Below are 13,288 nucleotides of genomic sequence, written 5' to 3' on the forward strand. Positions count from 1 at the left end.
TTTAATTGTGTTGATAGAACCATGGGTATTTGCGTGTATCCAAACTCATCAAATCGTACACATCAAATATGTGCAGATCTTTGTATATCACTTTACATACCAATAAAATCTGCCAATATAAGTGTACAATTAATAACTTTTTGTAAATTTATAGAGTTGTGTAACCATCACTACAATCCAGTTTTAGAACATTTTCATCAGCCCTAAAAAGTTTTTATGGGCCCCCTGCAGTCACTTCCCACTCCCACCACCAGCCCCAGCCCTAGGCAACAACTGGTCTGGTTTCTGTCTCCCCAGATATGCCCTTTCTAGATATTTCATTAAAATTGGATCATACAATATGTAGTTTTTTGCTATTCTCTGCACCAGTATGTGTCTGACATTTTCCATAATAAAAACAATTTTTGTTGAACTGAACAATGACTTACATTTATATAGCACTTTATTTTTGAATAGCCTTTATATTTTTGAGCAGTTTTAGGTTCACTGCAATACTGAGCAGATGGAACAGAGAGTTCCCATATACCCCCTACCCGCACACATGCACAGCCCTCTCCACTGTCAACGTCCCCCACTGGACTGGTACACTTGTTGCAATGGATGAACCTTCATGGACATGCCATAATCACCCAAAGTCCAAAGTCCATAATTTATATTAGGATTCACTTTTATTTTTTATTTTTAGAGACAGGGTCTTGCTCTGAGGCCTGAGGTAGAGTGCAGTGGCGTCATCACAGCTCACTGCAGCCTCCAACTCCTGGGCTGAAGCCATCCTCCTGCTTCAGCCTCCCAAGTAGCTGGGACTACAGGTGCACATCACCACGCCTGGCTGATTTTTAGAGATGGGGTCTTGCTATGTCATCTAGCCTGGTCACCTGGACTTTTGGGGGGGGGCTTACTTTTGGTGTTGCACATTCTATGGGTTTGGACAAATGTATAATGACATGTACCCACCATTACAGTATCATGCAGGGTAGTTTCACTGCCCTAAAAATCCTCTTAACACTTGTGTTTTCTAACATGTCTTTCACATAGTTTATCTGAATTGTACCATACTCAAACTAGCTGAGTGAGGCAGGATAACATTTCTTCCCAATTTTACAGATAAAGAAACAGGCTCAGAGGGTTTAAGCGACCTGACAAAGGCCACGCAGCCAGTTAGTAACCGAGTCAGGACTCGATTCTGGCCTCCTGTCACCTGGTGAGATATTTTCCCCATCATGCTGCCCCACTAGACCGCCCACTTAGTGCCCCATTCTTCCAACTGGGGCCTCTCTGCACAGAGCCTAAAGGTCTGAGCAGCAAGCCACGGCTGGCTCTGCATCCTCACCAAACTGACAGTGGACACAGAACCAATCTCAAGGATGTTTCCTATCTGTAGAAACAGACAAAATATCCTTTCTACTCCTTTTCCTTCAGCCTGAGCTACAAGGTGATGCCAGCCACACCACAGGTGTGGACCCTATGGAGATGGGGGCTGGTTGGTGTATAAGATACAAAGGCAGAAACAAGATGGCCTGTGTACATATGCACGTGTGTTCACATGTGTTCCTCGCTTATGGGGGAACTGGAGGGAAGGTATGAGTGGGGATGAGTGTTGAGGGGGTGTCCTCTGGCACATGAGACCTCCTTCCCAAAGCGGCATTCATGTGCGTGTGTGAGAGAGAGAGGGCGCCTGGGGTGGGGGGTCACAAGTGCACAGCTGTGTGCTCACGTTTGCCCCACGGTTTGTGTGTCCACGGCTGGGCCCAGCAGTGGGTGGAAATACCCTGAAACTTTCTTGTCTCTCCTTTGTATCTTAGCATTTAAAAAAAATTAGTATTGTGTCGGACAAAAACATTTTTTATAAGAAAAAAATCATTATTATGTCTTCTCTGTAATCTCATATTGGGGTATTTTTAACAGTTACCTTTCAGGAAGAATGCAGAAGAAACCACTGATGGTGCTTTCCCCTCGGAAATGGGGCTGGGGGTCTCAGGACTCTTTCCACTGCATACCCTCTTGTTCCATTTGAATATCTTGTCACATATTTGTTACTGTCATAATCAAATGAGGGGAAATCAGTATTACTACTGGTGAGCAATGCATGTCTGTCTGTCTCCCTGGAGATATTGCTCCTATCAGCCTACTTACTGAAGGGCAGAGCAGATTACAAAGTGCTGTCAAATGCATCCTTTCATTTAAACCACTCATTCATGCAACAAACATTTGATAAATGTTTCTTATGTGCCAGGCACAGTTCTAGAAGCTGGAGATACAGCAGTGAGCAAAAGTGATAACAACTGCTGCCCTCCTGCAAATTACATTTGATTGGGTGTGGAAAGACATACAACAAAATGAATACGTTATATGGCACATGAGAAGGAGAAGGAAGGGAGATAACCGGGGTATGGGGGCTGCCATATTGAATAGGGTAGTCAGGGAAGGTGAACTGTGAACAAAGACTTGGAGGTGAGGAGGGAGCCAGGAAGCTACCCGGGAGAACAGGGTTCCAGGCAGAGAGAATGGCAAAAGCAATGGCTCTGAGGCAAGGGCATGGCTGGCATGCTTGAGGAACAGCTAAGAGGCCAGCCCGGCGCCAGAAAGGCAAGCAAGAGTAATGGGAGCTGGAGTTAGGTAAGAGGGAGGGGACCAGATCATTTGGGGCCTTGCGAGCCACTGTGGGGTTTGCGCTTTTTACCCCAAGTGAACTGGGGGCCACTGGAGCGTTCTGAGCAGAGGAGATTCCCGCTCTGACTCGCGTTCACAGGGTTGCTCTGGCTGCGGAGCGGACAGCAGGGAAAGGGGAGACCTGCCGGGAGGGAGGCTGTCGGGTTGGGGGGAAGGTGCCAGCGGGCGAGGTGGGACCCAGCGAAGCAGTCCACTCCACCTTCTTTCTGCTCCTCACAAAGGAGGCTCAGCCGAGGGTGAGTGGAGGTGGTGGGCGTCAGATTTGGAAGGGAGAACCCACAGCAGTTGCCAAAGCTTGGATGTAGGGTTTGAGAGAAAGAGAAGGGTCCAGAATGACTCCAAGGTTTTGGGCCTGAGCAGCTGGGAGGCCGGCATGGTCTTTACCTGAGCTGGGGAGGACTGCAGGGGTGAGGAGAGCGGAAGCCAGCGAGGTGGGGAAGACCTCGAGCTCCGCGGGACAAATTAAAGTTAAGATGCAGATTAGGCATCCAAAATGTCAAAATGTCCGGGAGTGGCGGCCCAGGAGGGTCCCGGCTGGACCCTCCCCAGTCGCCGGCCCCACCCCACAGGTGCGGACGCGCAGGGGCAGGGGGCGCCGCGCAGCCGGGCCGGTCACGTGCCGCGGGCGGGCGCCCCCTGGCGCGGGACGGTGCGCGGCGGCGGCGGCGGCGAGGATGGCGGCGGCCGGGGTGCGGGAGCGCGGGGAGCCGGGGGAGCCGGGGGAGCCGGGCGAGCCCGGCCGCCGAGCCCTGTACTTCTGCGGGAGCATCCGCGGCGGACGCGAGGACCGGGCGCTGTACGGGAGGATCGTGTCGCGGCTGCGACGTTTTGGGGTCGTGCTCACCGAGCACGTGGCGGCCGCCGAGCTGGGTGCGCGCGGTGAGGCTGCGGGGACTGGGGGACAGGCTGGGCCGGGCCCCGCCCCTCTCTTCCACAGCTGCACCCCCAAAGGCTCTGCCCGAGTCCGCCCTCCTGCCGGGGTGCTCCGTGAGGTGCCCTGCCCTAGAAGGCAGGGGGCGGGCCTCAGACCGCGTGTGGCCCCACACGCCCGGCCTGCGGGTGTGAGCCTAGGCTCGGCGTTCTGGGTTTATCTTGACCTTAGGCTCCTTCTTGGAGAACTCTCTTCAGCTCCTTCCTGGGCGTTTGTAGGGAGGAGCAGAAGGAAGGTAATTGGACTGCGTCGCTGGGTTCCCACCTCGCCCGCTGGCACCTCTCCCCAGCCCAAAACGAAGCTTACCTCCTTCCCCTTTTTCTGTCAAGGTGTCAGCGGGTCTAGACCCGGCTGGCCCCAGTTCTCGGGACCACCCTCTCTCACCTCCTCTGTTAAAGTTGGTACTGATGTGTTTGGGTGGTGGTTTTGTTTGTTTTTTGAGACAGAGTCTTACTCTGTCGTCCTGGGTAGAGTGCAGTGGCATCATCATAGCTCACTGCAACCTCAAAACTCCTGGGCTGCAGCCATCCTCCTGCCTCAGCCTCCCAAATAGCTGGGACTACAGGCGAGCACCATGCCAGCTAGTTTTTCTATTTTTAGTAGAGACGGGGTCTCACTTTTGCTCAGGCTGGTTTCCAACTGCCAGGCTCAAGCGATCCTCTAGCCTCAGCCTCCCCAAAGTGCTAGGTTGACAGGCGTGAGCCACTAGTGTTCTGCTTCTCCCTGTTGGATTTTTCTGCAGCGCGACTTTGATACATTGGTCTGGAATCTTGCTGGCCCTTCAAGTTTGAAAATTGTGCCTAGAAGTCTTGTGCTTTCGCTCAGAAAACCTTAATTGGTTTCCTCTTACCCTCCCTAAGGAGGAGATCTATGATTTGTGGGATCTAATGCAATTCTGGGAGATCTCCTTAAAAAAAATCACAAAAAAATCGCTAGGGGGTTGGAGAGGGCCTGTGCAAGTGAGCGACCCCGAAGCTTAAGGTTCATTAGTTTCATGGTGTATCCACTTTGGTGTGCTCATGTGTCAACTGAGGGAGCTTGTTTAAAATGCAGATTCTGATAGTCTGGGATAAAGCTTTCGAATCCGTATCAACAAGCTCTCCAGTGGTTCTGTCTGATGGGGGGGGAGGGGTGGTGGTAGTGAGCCTGTGTCCTGAAGCATTAACATTGAATCCAGCTGGAACCTGAGATCCTTGCCCTTTGACCCCAGGATGTCTCTCCTACCTTGCCAAGTGCCCAACCTTTCCCTAATCACTCTGCTCCCCAGTGAGTTAGTCTTTTCCGTATTCCCATTCAGCCCTCTTTGCACATCCCACCTTCCACAAGGTTAATTTTTCTTGTGGCCGTTCCACTTCCTCGCTCCTTTTGATGAAATCCTAATGCTGGGTGGGCCCTTGGAGGTCATCTAGCACAGGTCTCCCTCCTTCCCTGACCAGGGTTGATATGGATGTGCGAGGGCATGGGACAGTTACCGAGAACCAGGGTGGGGCATGTCCTTGACTTTTTCCTCAACCACAGGGGAAGAGGCTGCTGGGGGTGACAGGCTCATCCATGAGCGGGACTTGGCTTGGCTGCAGCAGGCAGATGGTGAGTGGCCCTCCTACCAGCAAACTCCTCCAGAATGTTAGATTCCCTGGACATCCCTGGCCTCCACACCTAGAAGGGATCCCAGAATTCCCCCCTTACCACAACCACATTGTCATCACTCCCTTAGAAACCCCAAGCACCCCAGATATTATGCCTTAGTCTCTCCTTTCTTCCCAGTGGTTGTGGCAGAAGTGACTCAGCCATCCTTGGGTGTAGGCTATGAGCTGGGCCGGGCCGTGGCCCTTAATAAGCGAATCCTGTGTCTGTTCCGCCCGCAGTCTGGCCGAGGTGAGCACCCCAATTCCTAGAGGGCCACCCCTTCCCTTCCTGGAGTCCTGTGAAGCCAGCCCCCAGCTCCTTCCTTGGTGGGCTCTGAGCACAGTGCCTACCCCCAAAAGGACATGGGGAGGGCAGCGGCAATGTGGGGAGTGTGGAAGGGAGGCGGCTTCACCTTTCCCCATCCTTCCCAGTGCTTTCAGCCATGATCCGGGGAGCTGCAGATGGCTCCAGGTTCCAGGTGTGGGACTACGAAGAGGGGGAGGTGGAGGCCATGTTGGATCGATACTTTGAGATGGATCCTCCCGAGCGGGTGGCTGCCTCCCCTGGCCCAACCGCTTGACTGAATCCCACTGAATATAATTCTTCTGATTCCAGACACTGCTCTAGTACCATTCCTGCCCCTTAGCCAAATTAAAAGGTATGTTTAAAATTCTAACTTTATGTCTGTATGTGGGGTGGGGTAGGGCAGGTCTTCAGTAACAACCCTTTCATTTTAAGCTGTAGAGAGACCCCTTCACACATCTGTAGACCAAGAGACACCTAATGCCCTCAACACCCCCACCCTCAGAACATTTAAGGCTGCTAGAGGGTGCAGGCTGTCCCCATGTTTCCTCTGAAGCTGGGCTGGGTCTGCACCTAGCCCTGTACTATAGCAATCTTGACTTCCATTTATCAGCCTAGGTCAAATGGGTCTGTTTTGGCCCTTCTCTGAGAAGAGTCCAGAGGTCTAGAGAAAGCAGTACAGAGTGAGGGGTAGGAGGCTGGGTGTGGTGGCTCACGCCTGTGATCCTAGCACTCTGGGAGGCCAAGGAAGATGGATCGTTTGAGCTCAAGAGTTCGAGACCAGCCTGAGCAAGAGCGAGACCCCATCTCTACCAAAAATAGAAAGAAATTAGCTGGACAACTAAAAATATATAGAAAAAATTAGCCGGGCATGGTGGTGCATGCCTGTAGTCCCAGCTACTTGGGAGGCTGAGGCAGGATTGCTTGAGCTCAGGAGTTTGAGGTTGTTGTGAGCTAGGCTGATGATGCCACGACACTGTAGTGCAGGCAACAGGTGAGACTCTGTCTCAAAAAAAAAAAAAAAAAAGAATGAGGGGTAGGGTGTGTGTGGGACGGGTGCAGCTGAAGCCAGCTGGCCCCTGGTGAAGCTGTCCAGGCTGCTTCTAGAGAAATATGTGAAAAAAAGTTTATTTAGGAAACAGAAGATGCTGCAGACACTGGGATCCCCTTCCTCATGACAGTGGGGACGGGGGAACTCCTGCCCCCTCAGCCCCGAGACTCGGGGCACTCCAGGTGTTTCGTGCATCCTGCCCCCTCAGTCATAGGCCTCATCGTCATCGTCCTCCTCGTCACCAAAGAAGAAAGCCTCTCGGTCCAAGTTCTCAGACTCCTCATCATAGGAGAAGCTGTCGTTGTCCAGCTCTTCATCAAACTCATCCTGCTGCCACTCTGGAACGTCGTCGTCATCTTCCTCCTCTTCTTCCTCCTCTTCCACCTCCAGCCCCGAGGGGCCTTGGGGCCTAGGGAGAACCACCATACTCACCCCAGAGGAAGCCTGGCACCTCCCACTGCCCGCTCTGAGGCTCTGCCTACCCTACTTACTGATTGCCAGGCACGTTGGAGCCTTTCGCCTCCCGGGCTTCTACTGATGGACTCTGGAGACCAAGCCGGAAATCCTGGCAAGCAGATAGGATTCAGGGAGTAGAATCCTACCACATTTGGCTGTGGTGCCCAGCATTCCTTCTGCTGCCACCTTCTGAGAGCCAGGCTCCTGCTGGGAACGCTCCCACCTCCTCTCACCATAGTACTTGGCAAACCAACACCTTAGTGTGATTTAACTCACAGATGGTCTCCAGGGATATGGGATAGGCAGAGAGGCACACCACCCTGTGCCTAAGGTGCTCACAGTGTGTTCATTCTTTTCCACCCAAATGACTTGCCAGTCAGTAAGCAACCCGAGGGCAGGAGTCATAGTTTATACTCAGCATCAGTGTATTAGAGCTAGAAAGAGCCTGGGAGACCCCTTACGCCAGTCAGCCCATCCTCTGGCCCCCACTCTAGGGTTTTTTAGTCCACATATGGGAAGTGTAGCCTGGAAAAGTTCTCCAAGTGATTCTGATGGGCACCTGGCCAAAACCCTTGATGTGGAATAGCCAAGCCCTGTACTTTATAGGAAAGCCCAGGAGGTTGAGTGACAGGGCCCAGCAGCATCAAGCAGGCTGGCCCAAGAGCTGGGATGTGTGCCCATGTCTCAAAACATCCATTCACCCGCCTCGCTGCCTTTCCTTCTGGACTCATTCCCAGGCAGGGGCTGTCCAGGGCATAGGAGGACCCTCACCCTTGTCCCTGAAGGGGCAGAAGAGGTCAAGGTGAGGCGGTACCTGGGAGGAGTGCTGCAGGATGGCGAGCAGCCTCTCCTGGATCCGCCGCAGCAGCTCCATGCCCGTGCTGAGGCAGTCAGCCCGCAGGAGGCGAAGGGAGGAGGCCAGGTCTCTGCACCGCAGCAGGGTCTCTTCTGCAGAGGGGGCAGGCACAGGGGCTCCCTCCCTTCTCCCATTCTCATCCACTCCTTCCTTCAGCAAACACCTATGGGACATCTACCAAGTGCCAGGCACGGCTCTAGACACTCATTCTCAAGAAGCTCCCGCTCTAGGGTCAAGGTATAGACCAGAATCAAAGAAAATGGCAGGTGAACATCTGTTCCCTTAGGCACCTTATGGCATAGGCTTTAGACCTGAACTTTCAAAGCCAGATGGGGAGCAGCTTATGAAGAATGAAAAAAGAGGAAGAGGACATAGGGGAGCTGGGGGCACTGTTTTACCTGTCAGGTTGGGGCTGGGATGCTCAGAGAGGGGAAGAGGCAGGAAGGAGAAAGCACTGCCGGCTCACCAAGGAGGATCTGCAGGGCGTTGGTGTGCAGCTCCAGGCTCTCGGTCTGCTGCTCCACCACGTCCATGTACTCCGCGTCCTGGCTGTAGAAGCTGTACACGCAGGCGTAGGCCAGCACCTAGAGGAGCTCCAGTCAGCTCTCCCTGCCGGGGGCTGGGCACCTCCACTCCCCACCTGCCCATTCCTCATTCCCTCCATCCAAGCAGGTCAGATGAAAGCAGCCAGGCCCACCAGCCCTTGTCACACCCCTGCACCTCCCTCCACCCCTACCAGCTATGGCTACAACCAACCTTTCGTGCCTGCTCCAGTCCCCGGCAGGCATCGTTGAGGAAGGTGAAGGATTTGGGCGGGGGTACCTCGTGGATGGCAGACACCCGGTTCCACAAATTCACAGCAAACTCCTGTGCGGAGGAAGGTGCATCAGCACCAGCAGTGCAGCCCCACCCCATCCCCCACCCCCACGCATCTACCCACGGTTTCCTCCCTGCTCACTCGGGCCTGGTGATGGAAAGTGCACCTCTCGTTATAGTCCTGGAACCGCTTCTCCTGGCGAGCTGCTTTGCTAACCTGGTGAGGACACGTTGAGAAGGTCACTGGGTGCTTTGTTTGGACAGGACAGAGTTAATAATTAGACTAGCCATCGTTCACCTTTCTACATTCTCTCCAGGTTATTTTCATTTAATCCTCATAACTGGGGAAGGTCTTATTAATCCCCATGCATATAGATGCTGTTGAGGATTGGAGAAATAAACTGACTTGCCCAGAGCACATACCACACAGTGGAGCCAGGCTCTGACTCCAGAGTCCTTGCTCTCCCACACTGTGCTGATGCCTCTTGAGAATGCCCAGCGTCCCCACCCCTCCCGTGGCCACCTCAGTGTGAGAAGTCCTGTTCTGGAGCTGAAGGTCCCTGTGAACAGACCTGCTAGTATAGAATTCCCAGGACCTGTACGTCCAGGCAGCTCTGTCCTCCCTCATGGAACCTCTGTTCCAACAGCTTTGTACACACAGCCCCCTCTGTCCAGGCCCCGGTGGCAGTATCCCTCCTGATGGCTCTGCCTCTGCCCTCCCCAGTGCCCAGCCCCTTACCATGGCAGAGCAGTTGTAATAGTCTTTGTGATTTGGCTTCCAGGGCTTGAGGCAGCGCCAGCAGAATCCATGGTTACATTTGGCACAGGTCATGCTATGGAGGAAGCTAGCTGGAGGACTCCTGCCTCTGGGCAGGGGCATGCCAGGAATGCCAAGGGCCTGGATGCACAACTGCCGACGCCCTGGCATCCATCCTCTCCCCAGTCCTGAGAGTCTCCTTAATCTTACCCTGCCCTACTGAATCCACCCTTGCTTTTGAATCCCCCACAGAGTATAGACTTAAATGTAGGGGAAGGAACATTAAGATCCAGGAAGTCACTGGAGGATGCCAAGTGATGGGTGGCCCTTGTTTGCTGAGCTTTACGATGAGCCCAGTGCCCCTTCCTTCTACCAGGTTCCCCCGTCCTCCCTTGCCCTCTGACTTCCCACAGTAACCCCCATCTTACTGCAGGCACCCCTCGTTCTTCTCGATGGGAGCCTGACAGCTGGGACAGCGTTTGGAGATGAGCTTGGCCAGGTGCTTGCTCTGGGCCTCCACACTCATGCCATCGTAGTAGCCACCATCATCGACCCACTGAGACATGTGGCCACAGCTGGCAGGGTAGTGTGCCTACAGCAAGAGAGGGTGGTAAGGACACAGCTGAGCCCTGACTGAGGACTGCAGTGCTGGTATGCACATGAGAGAGGGAGAAGACACAGGTCACATCTGGAGCACTTCAGGAAGAGGCACAGAACTCAAATAGGTGGCAGAGGCTGAGGAAGGACAAGTCACTGTGTGTGTGTGGCAGGGAGGGGGTGCCAAGCAGGGAAGAAGTGTGAATCCTTGGTCAGGGTCAGGGTCAGGGCCGGCCAGGGTGAGGACCCACCTCAGGGAAGCTACAGTTGAAGCAGGAGGCCCAGCCACACTTGGAACAAGTGGTTCCGCAGCCTAGGCCCTGGCGGCACAGGATGCGGTCACAGCCCTGGGGGTTGGTGCACCAGGTCAGGTTGGAGCAGCTTTCCACGTAACCACGCAAGAGTGCCTTCTCGTACTGTGGAGCCATAAGTGCCACAAGGTGAGGGCATGGCTCTCCAGGATGCCACACATCCAGGCCCACAGCACCCCACAGCTCAGCCTGTTCCCTGCAGCCTGCCCTATTGGCTCTGTGCTGGAGCCTCTCCCAGACGAGAGGAGATACCTTGGAGATGACCTCTGGCGAGGAGACAATGGCACGAATGAAGGCTCCAGTAGGCTGGGCTGGGCAGTCGGCAATGGGGCAGGTGCAATTGAGGACAAGGTTTTGCTCGATCCGAGTTGTTAGATACTCATTCCAGCAAGACTGGGAGGGACAAATGGAGGAGCTGCTCAGAGACAGCATGGGCGCAGCAAAGAGGAAGGTGTCCTGGTAACTAACCTAGCATCCCACTTCACCCCTCACCAATGATGTGGAAGGCCAGAGACAAGCTCTCTTTTAGATCGGCCTCAGAGCTGACCCTAATCTTTCCAGCGTCCATGAGTTTCACTGAGATTGCCCCAATTTACAATTGTCTTTGAGGATGTGTGAGCTGAAGTATTAGCCTGATTACTGTTGGGAGGGACATGGGGGAATGGGTAAAGAGAAGCAAGAAAAAGGAAAAGAGGGATTCAAGTTCTAAGAAAGATATGGAGAGAGCAGGAAGGTCAGAGAGAAAGAAGCCTGGGGAAGGGGCTTGCCTTTCCCCCCCTGGATGGCTGGCCTTCTGACACTGCTGACATAGCCTAGCTCCAGTGACTTATCTCCAATGACCCTGTCCTGATGTTCCCATCTACCCAGACTCATGCCTCGAATAGACTTGGCCTTTCCCCCACAAAACAGACTTGCCCACTGAATTCCCCAAACTCTGACCAATGGCACTGCCATCCCCCTATTCACCAGTGTCAGAACCTTCATGGCTCTCAAATTCTCTTGCTCTCACATCCCTTCCCTGCCCTAAATCAGGTCATTATCCCCTCACCCCTAAACCACTGTGAGAGCCTGTCCTGATCAATGGCCTTCCTCTCCCCACCTGTCTGCACCTGTCCCCATGCCATCCATCTGGTATAAGCAGAAGCGGTGGCCTAAGCTTCCCAAAATACTCCATTAACCACCCCTGCCCACACGCTGCCTATGGCCTAGCAGTGTAATGGGTCTAACCACCCCGAGACTAGTTGTTGGTAGTATCAAAGCTAAGGGATAATGTGAAGCACCTAACTGGACCATTTGTACTCAAAGCAAAGTACCAAACCAAACCCATTGTATATTGAAACAAACCCAGACAAATTGGAATTTGAAATGCAAACTTCCTGTATTTTTGAGATAAAACAGGGAATATTTCTCCAAATTCAGACTCCATACTTACAGGTACATAGGTGCCCCTGGGTCCCTCACAGCTGAGGAAGGGAAACACTGCCCTGTAGGACAAAAATCCCTGCATCTCAGTGTGGCGACATGTACCTCCTAAGGAGCCCCTTCTGCTTTTGTCAATACTGTCAGGCCTAAGTGAAATGTAGTGCGCTGCCTGCCTGCTGCCAATGCTGCCTGCCATGGACGCTCGCCCTGGGGGCCTTCTCCAACGGCTCCAGACCCCCCATCACCCTCCTCTCACTTATCTTGCATTGCAGTTTGTGCCACTCAGCTGTGACTAACGCACAGGTCCCTCCTTGGCCGGGGCTTTTTTTAATAGGCCTGTTTTTCTCAGTCTTGTTTTCAGGTTCCTGTCTGTACATCACAGGGAGGGGTGTGCCCCAGGCTCAGCACCCTAGGCCTGCTTCTCTCCCCCTGGGTGATGCCAGCCAGGCCTCTCTACTTCCTTCCACATTCAAAATCCACTGTCTGCCTGCCAGTTTCCACACAGGTGTGATCACCACCCCTAGTCCAAACCACCACCATCCTTTGCCTCTTTGTACAACAGTCTCTGAATGTGTGTCCTTGCTTCTACTTTTTCTCCATCCAAGCCTTTTCTCCACATAACGGCCAAAGTAATCTTTTTAAATATATAAATCAGATGTCACTTTCCTGGTTAAAACCTACCATAGCTTCCCATAAAATGAAATCCACTGTCTGCCAATCCCATCCCAACCTGGCCCCCGTCAACCTCCCGAACCTCCTTTCCTGCCCCATACTGTGCTTCAGCCACCAAGCAGCTCCTCTGTGCTTGCGTTCCCTGTCTGGGACCCTCTCCCCGAGACAGTCACCTCTCAGGCCTTCCCTGACCTCCCCAGTTGAAAGTACAAGCCCCTCAGCCCTACTCTTAACCTTTATCACTTCCTATGACATTACCCAATTGTATTTTCTTCCCTGCATTTATCATAAAAGCGTGGAGGGCAGGCCCTGGGGTGAGACTGCCAAAATTCAATCCTGACTTTGGGCAAATTACTTCATTCCCAAGTTGTCTCCATCTGTCATCTATAAAATGGGAATAATAAAAATACCTACCTTATAGAACTATTGTGAGAAGTAAAATAATGCACATAAACAGCACAATGCCTGACCCAGAGTGAGCCCCACAAATGTTAGCTGCTGTTATTATTAACTCACTGGTCATTCCTTGCTTGGACTTTTTTCACTCCCTCATCCAGCACCCAGTGCTATACACATAGTAGGTCAGTGAGAAATATTAGTTGAATGAAAAAAGGAAAGTGAAAAGGAAATAGTCAAGAGCCTGGGGGAAGGTAGCATAAGCAACTAGGTGAGAGGAGTAACAGGAGCACAGCAAGAGAGAAGTAGAAGAGAGTGCACACACACACACACGCAAATGCACCTGTCCCAGATCACCCACCACGGGGGACACGCTGTTGGGAGAGGCAGCTAGAATTCATGGCAACAAGGAACGCTCCTCCTG

General features: G+C 53.0%; 2 protein-coding genes across 6 annotated transcripts in view; one reads left to right on the forward strand and one right to left on the reverse strand.

Moving 5' to 3' along the window:
- Window positions 1–3,335: 3,335 nt before the first annotated feature.
- Window positions 3,336–5,883, forward strand: DNPH1 (2'-deoxynucleoside 5'-phosphate N-hydrolase 1). 2 transcript variants are annotated; one of them, XM_012773134.2, is made up of 4 exons: window positions 3,336–3,549; window positions 5,120–5,188; window positions 5,366–5,476; window positions 5,659–5,883. In XM_012773134.2, exons 1-4 carry the CDS (start codon window positions 3,345–3,347, stop codon window positions 5,805–5,807), a joined length of 534 nt encoding a protein of 177 aa, XP_012628588.1. In that variant the 5' UTR covers window positions 3,336–3,344; the 3' UTR covers window positions 5,808–5,883. The 2 variants fall into 2 exon arrangements, with proteins under 2 accessions (XP_012628588.1, XP_075859449.1); XM_076003334.1 differs by having other exon boundaries at window positions 3,336–3,540.
- Window positions 5,884–6,642: 759 nt separating this feature from the next.
- The window catches only part of CUL9 (cullin 9), a 36,269-nt gene continuing 29,623 nt past the window's right edge, over window positions 6,643–13,288 (reverse strand). For 3 of the 4 annotated variants that reach the window (XM_012773139.2, XM_012773136.2, XM_012773137.2), the window contains exons 32-41: window positions 10,627–10,767; window positions 10,315–10,479; window positions 9,895–10,058; window positions 9,449–9,542; window positions 8,852–8,926; window positions 8,650–8,760; window positions 8,360–8,477; window positions 7,852–7,985; window positions 7,073–7,146; window positions 6,643–6,990 (exon numbers count right to left, since the gene is read on the reverse strand). In XM_012773139.2, the coding sequence (XP_012628593.2) occupies window positions 6,786–6,990; window positions 7,073–7,146; window positions 7,852–7,985; window positions 8,360–8,477; window positions 8,650–8,760; window positions 8,852–8,926; window positions 9,449–9,542; window positions 9,895–10,058; window positions 10,315–10,479; window positions 10,627–10,767 (1,281 nt within the window). In that variant the 3' untranslated portion in view covers window positions 6,643–6,785. The remainder of the gene's footprint in view (window positions 6,991–7,072; window positions 7,147–7,851; window positions 7,986–8,359; window positions 8,478–8,649; window positions 8,761–8,851; window positions 8,927–9,448; window positions 9,543–9,894; window positions 10,059–10,314; window positions 10,480–10,626; window positions 10,768–13,288) is intronic. The other variant, XM_076003333.1, reaches the window with a different exon arrangement.

This window comes from Microcebus murinus, chromosome 5, assembly GCF_040939455.1.
Source record: "Microcebus murinus isolate Inina chromosome 5, M.murinus_Inina_mat1.0, whole genome shotgun sequence".
In the NCBI taxonomy this organism is placed as follows: Eukaryota; Metazoa; Chordata; class Mammalia; order Primates; family Cheirogaleidae; genus Microcebus; species Microcebus murinus.

Excerpts from the sequence above, each read along its gene's own strand:
- DNPH1 (XM_012773134.2), top strand. The coding sequence starts at position 3,345 with ATGGCGGCGGCCGGGGTGCGGGAGCGCGGGGAGCCGGGGGAGCCGGGG. Across the intron at positions 3,550-5,119 it reads CGCCGAGCTGGGTGCGCGCG|GGGAAGAGGCTGCTGGGGGT; the intron begins GTGAGGCTGCGG and ends CCTCAACCACAG. Across the intron at positions 5,189-5,365 it reads TTGGCTGCAGCAGGCAGATG|TGGTTGTGGCAGAAGTGACT; the intron begins GTGAGTGGCCCT and ends CTTTCTTCCCAG.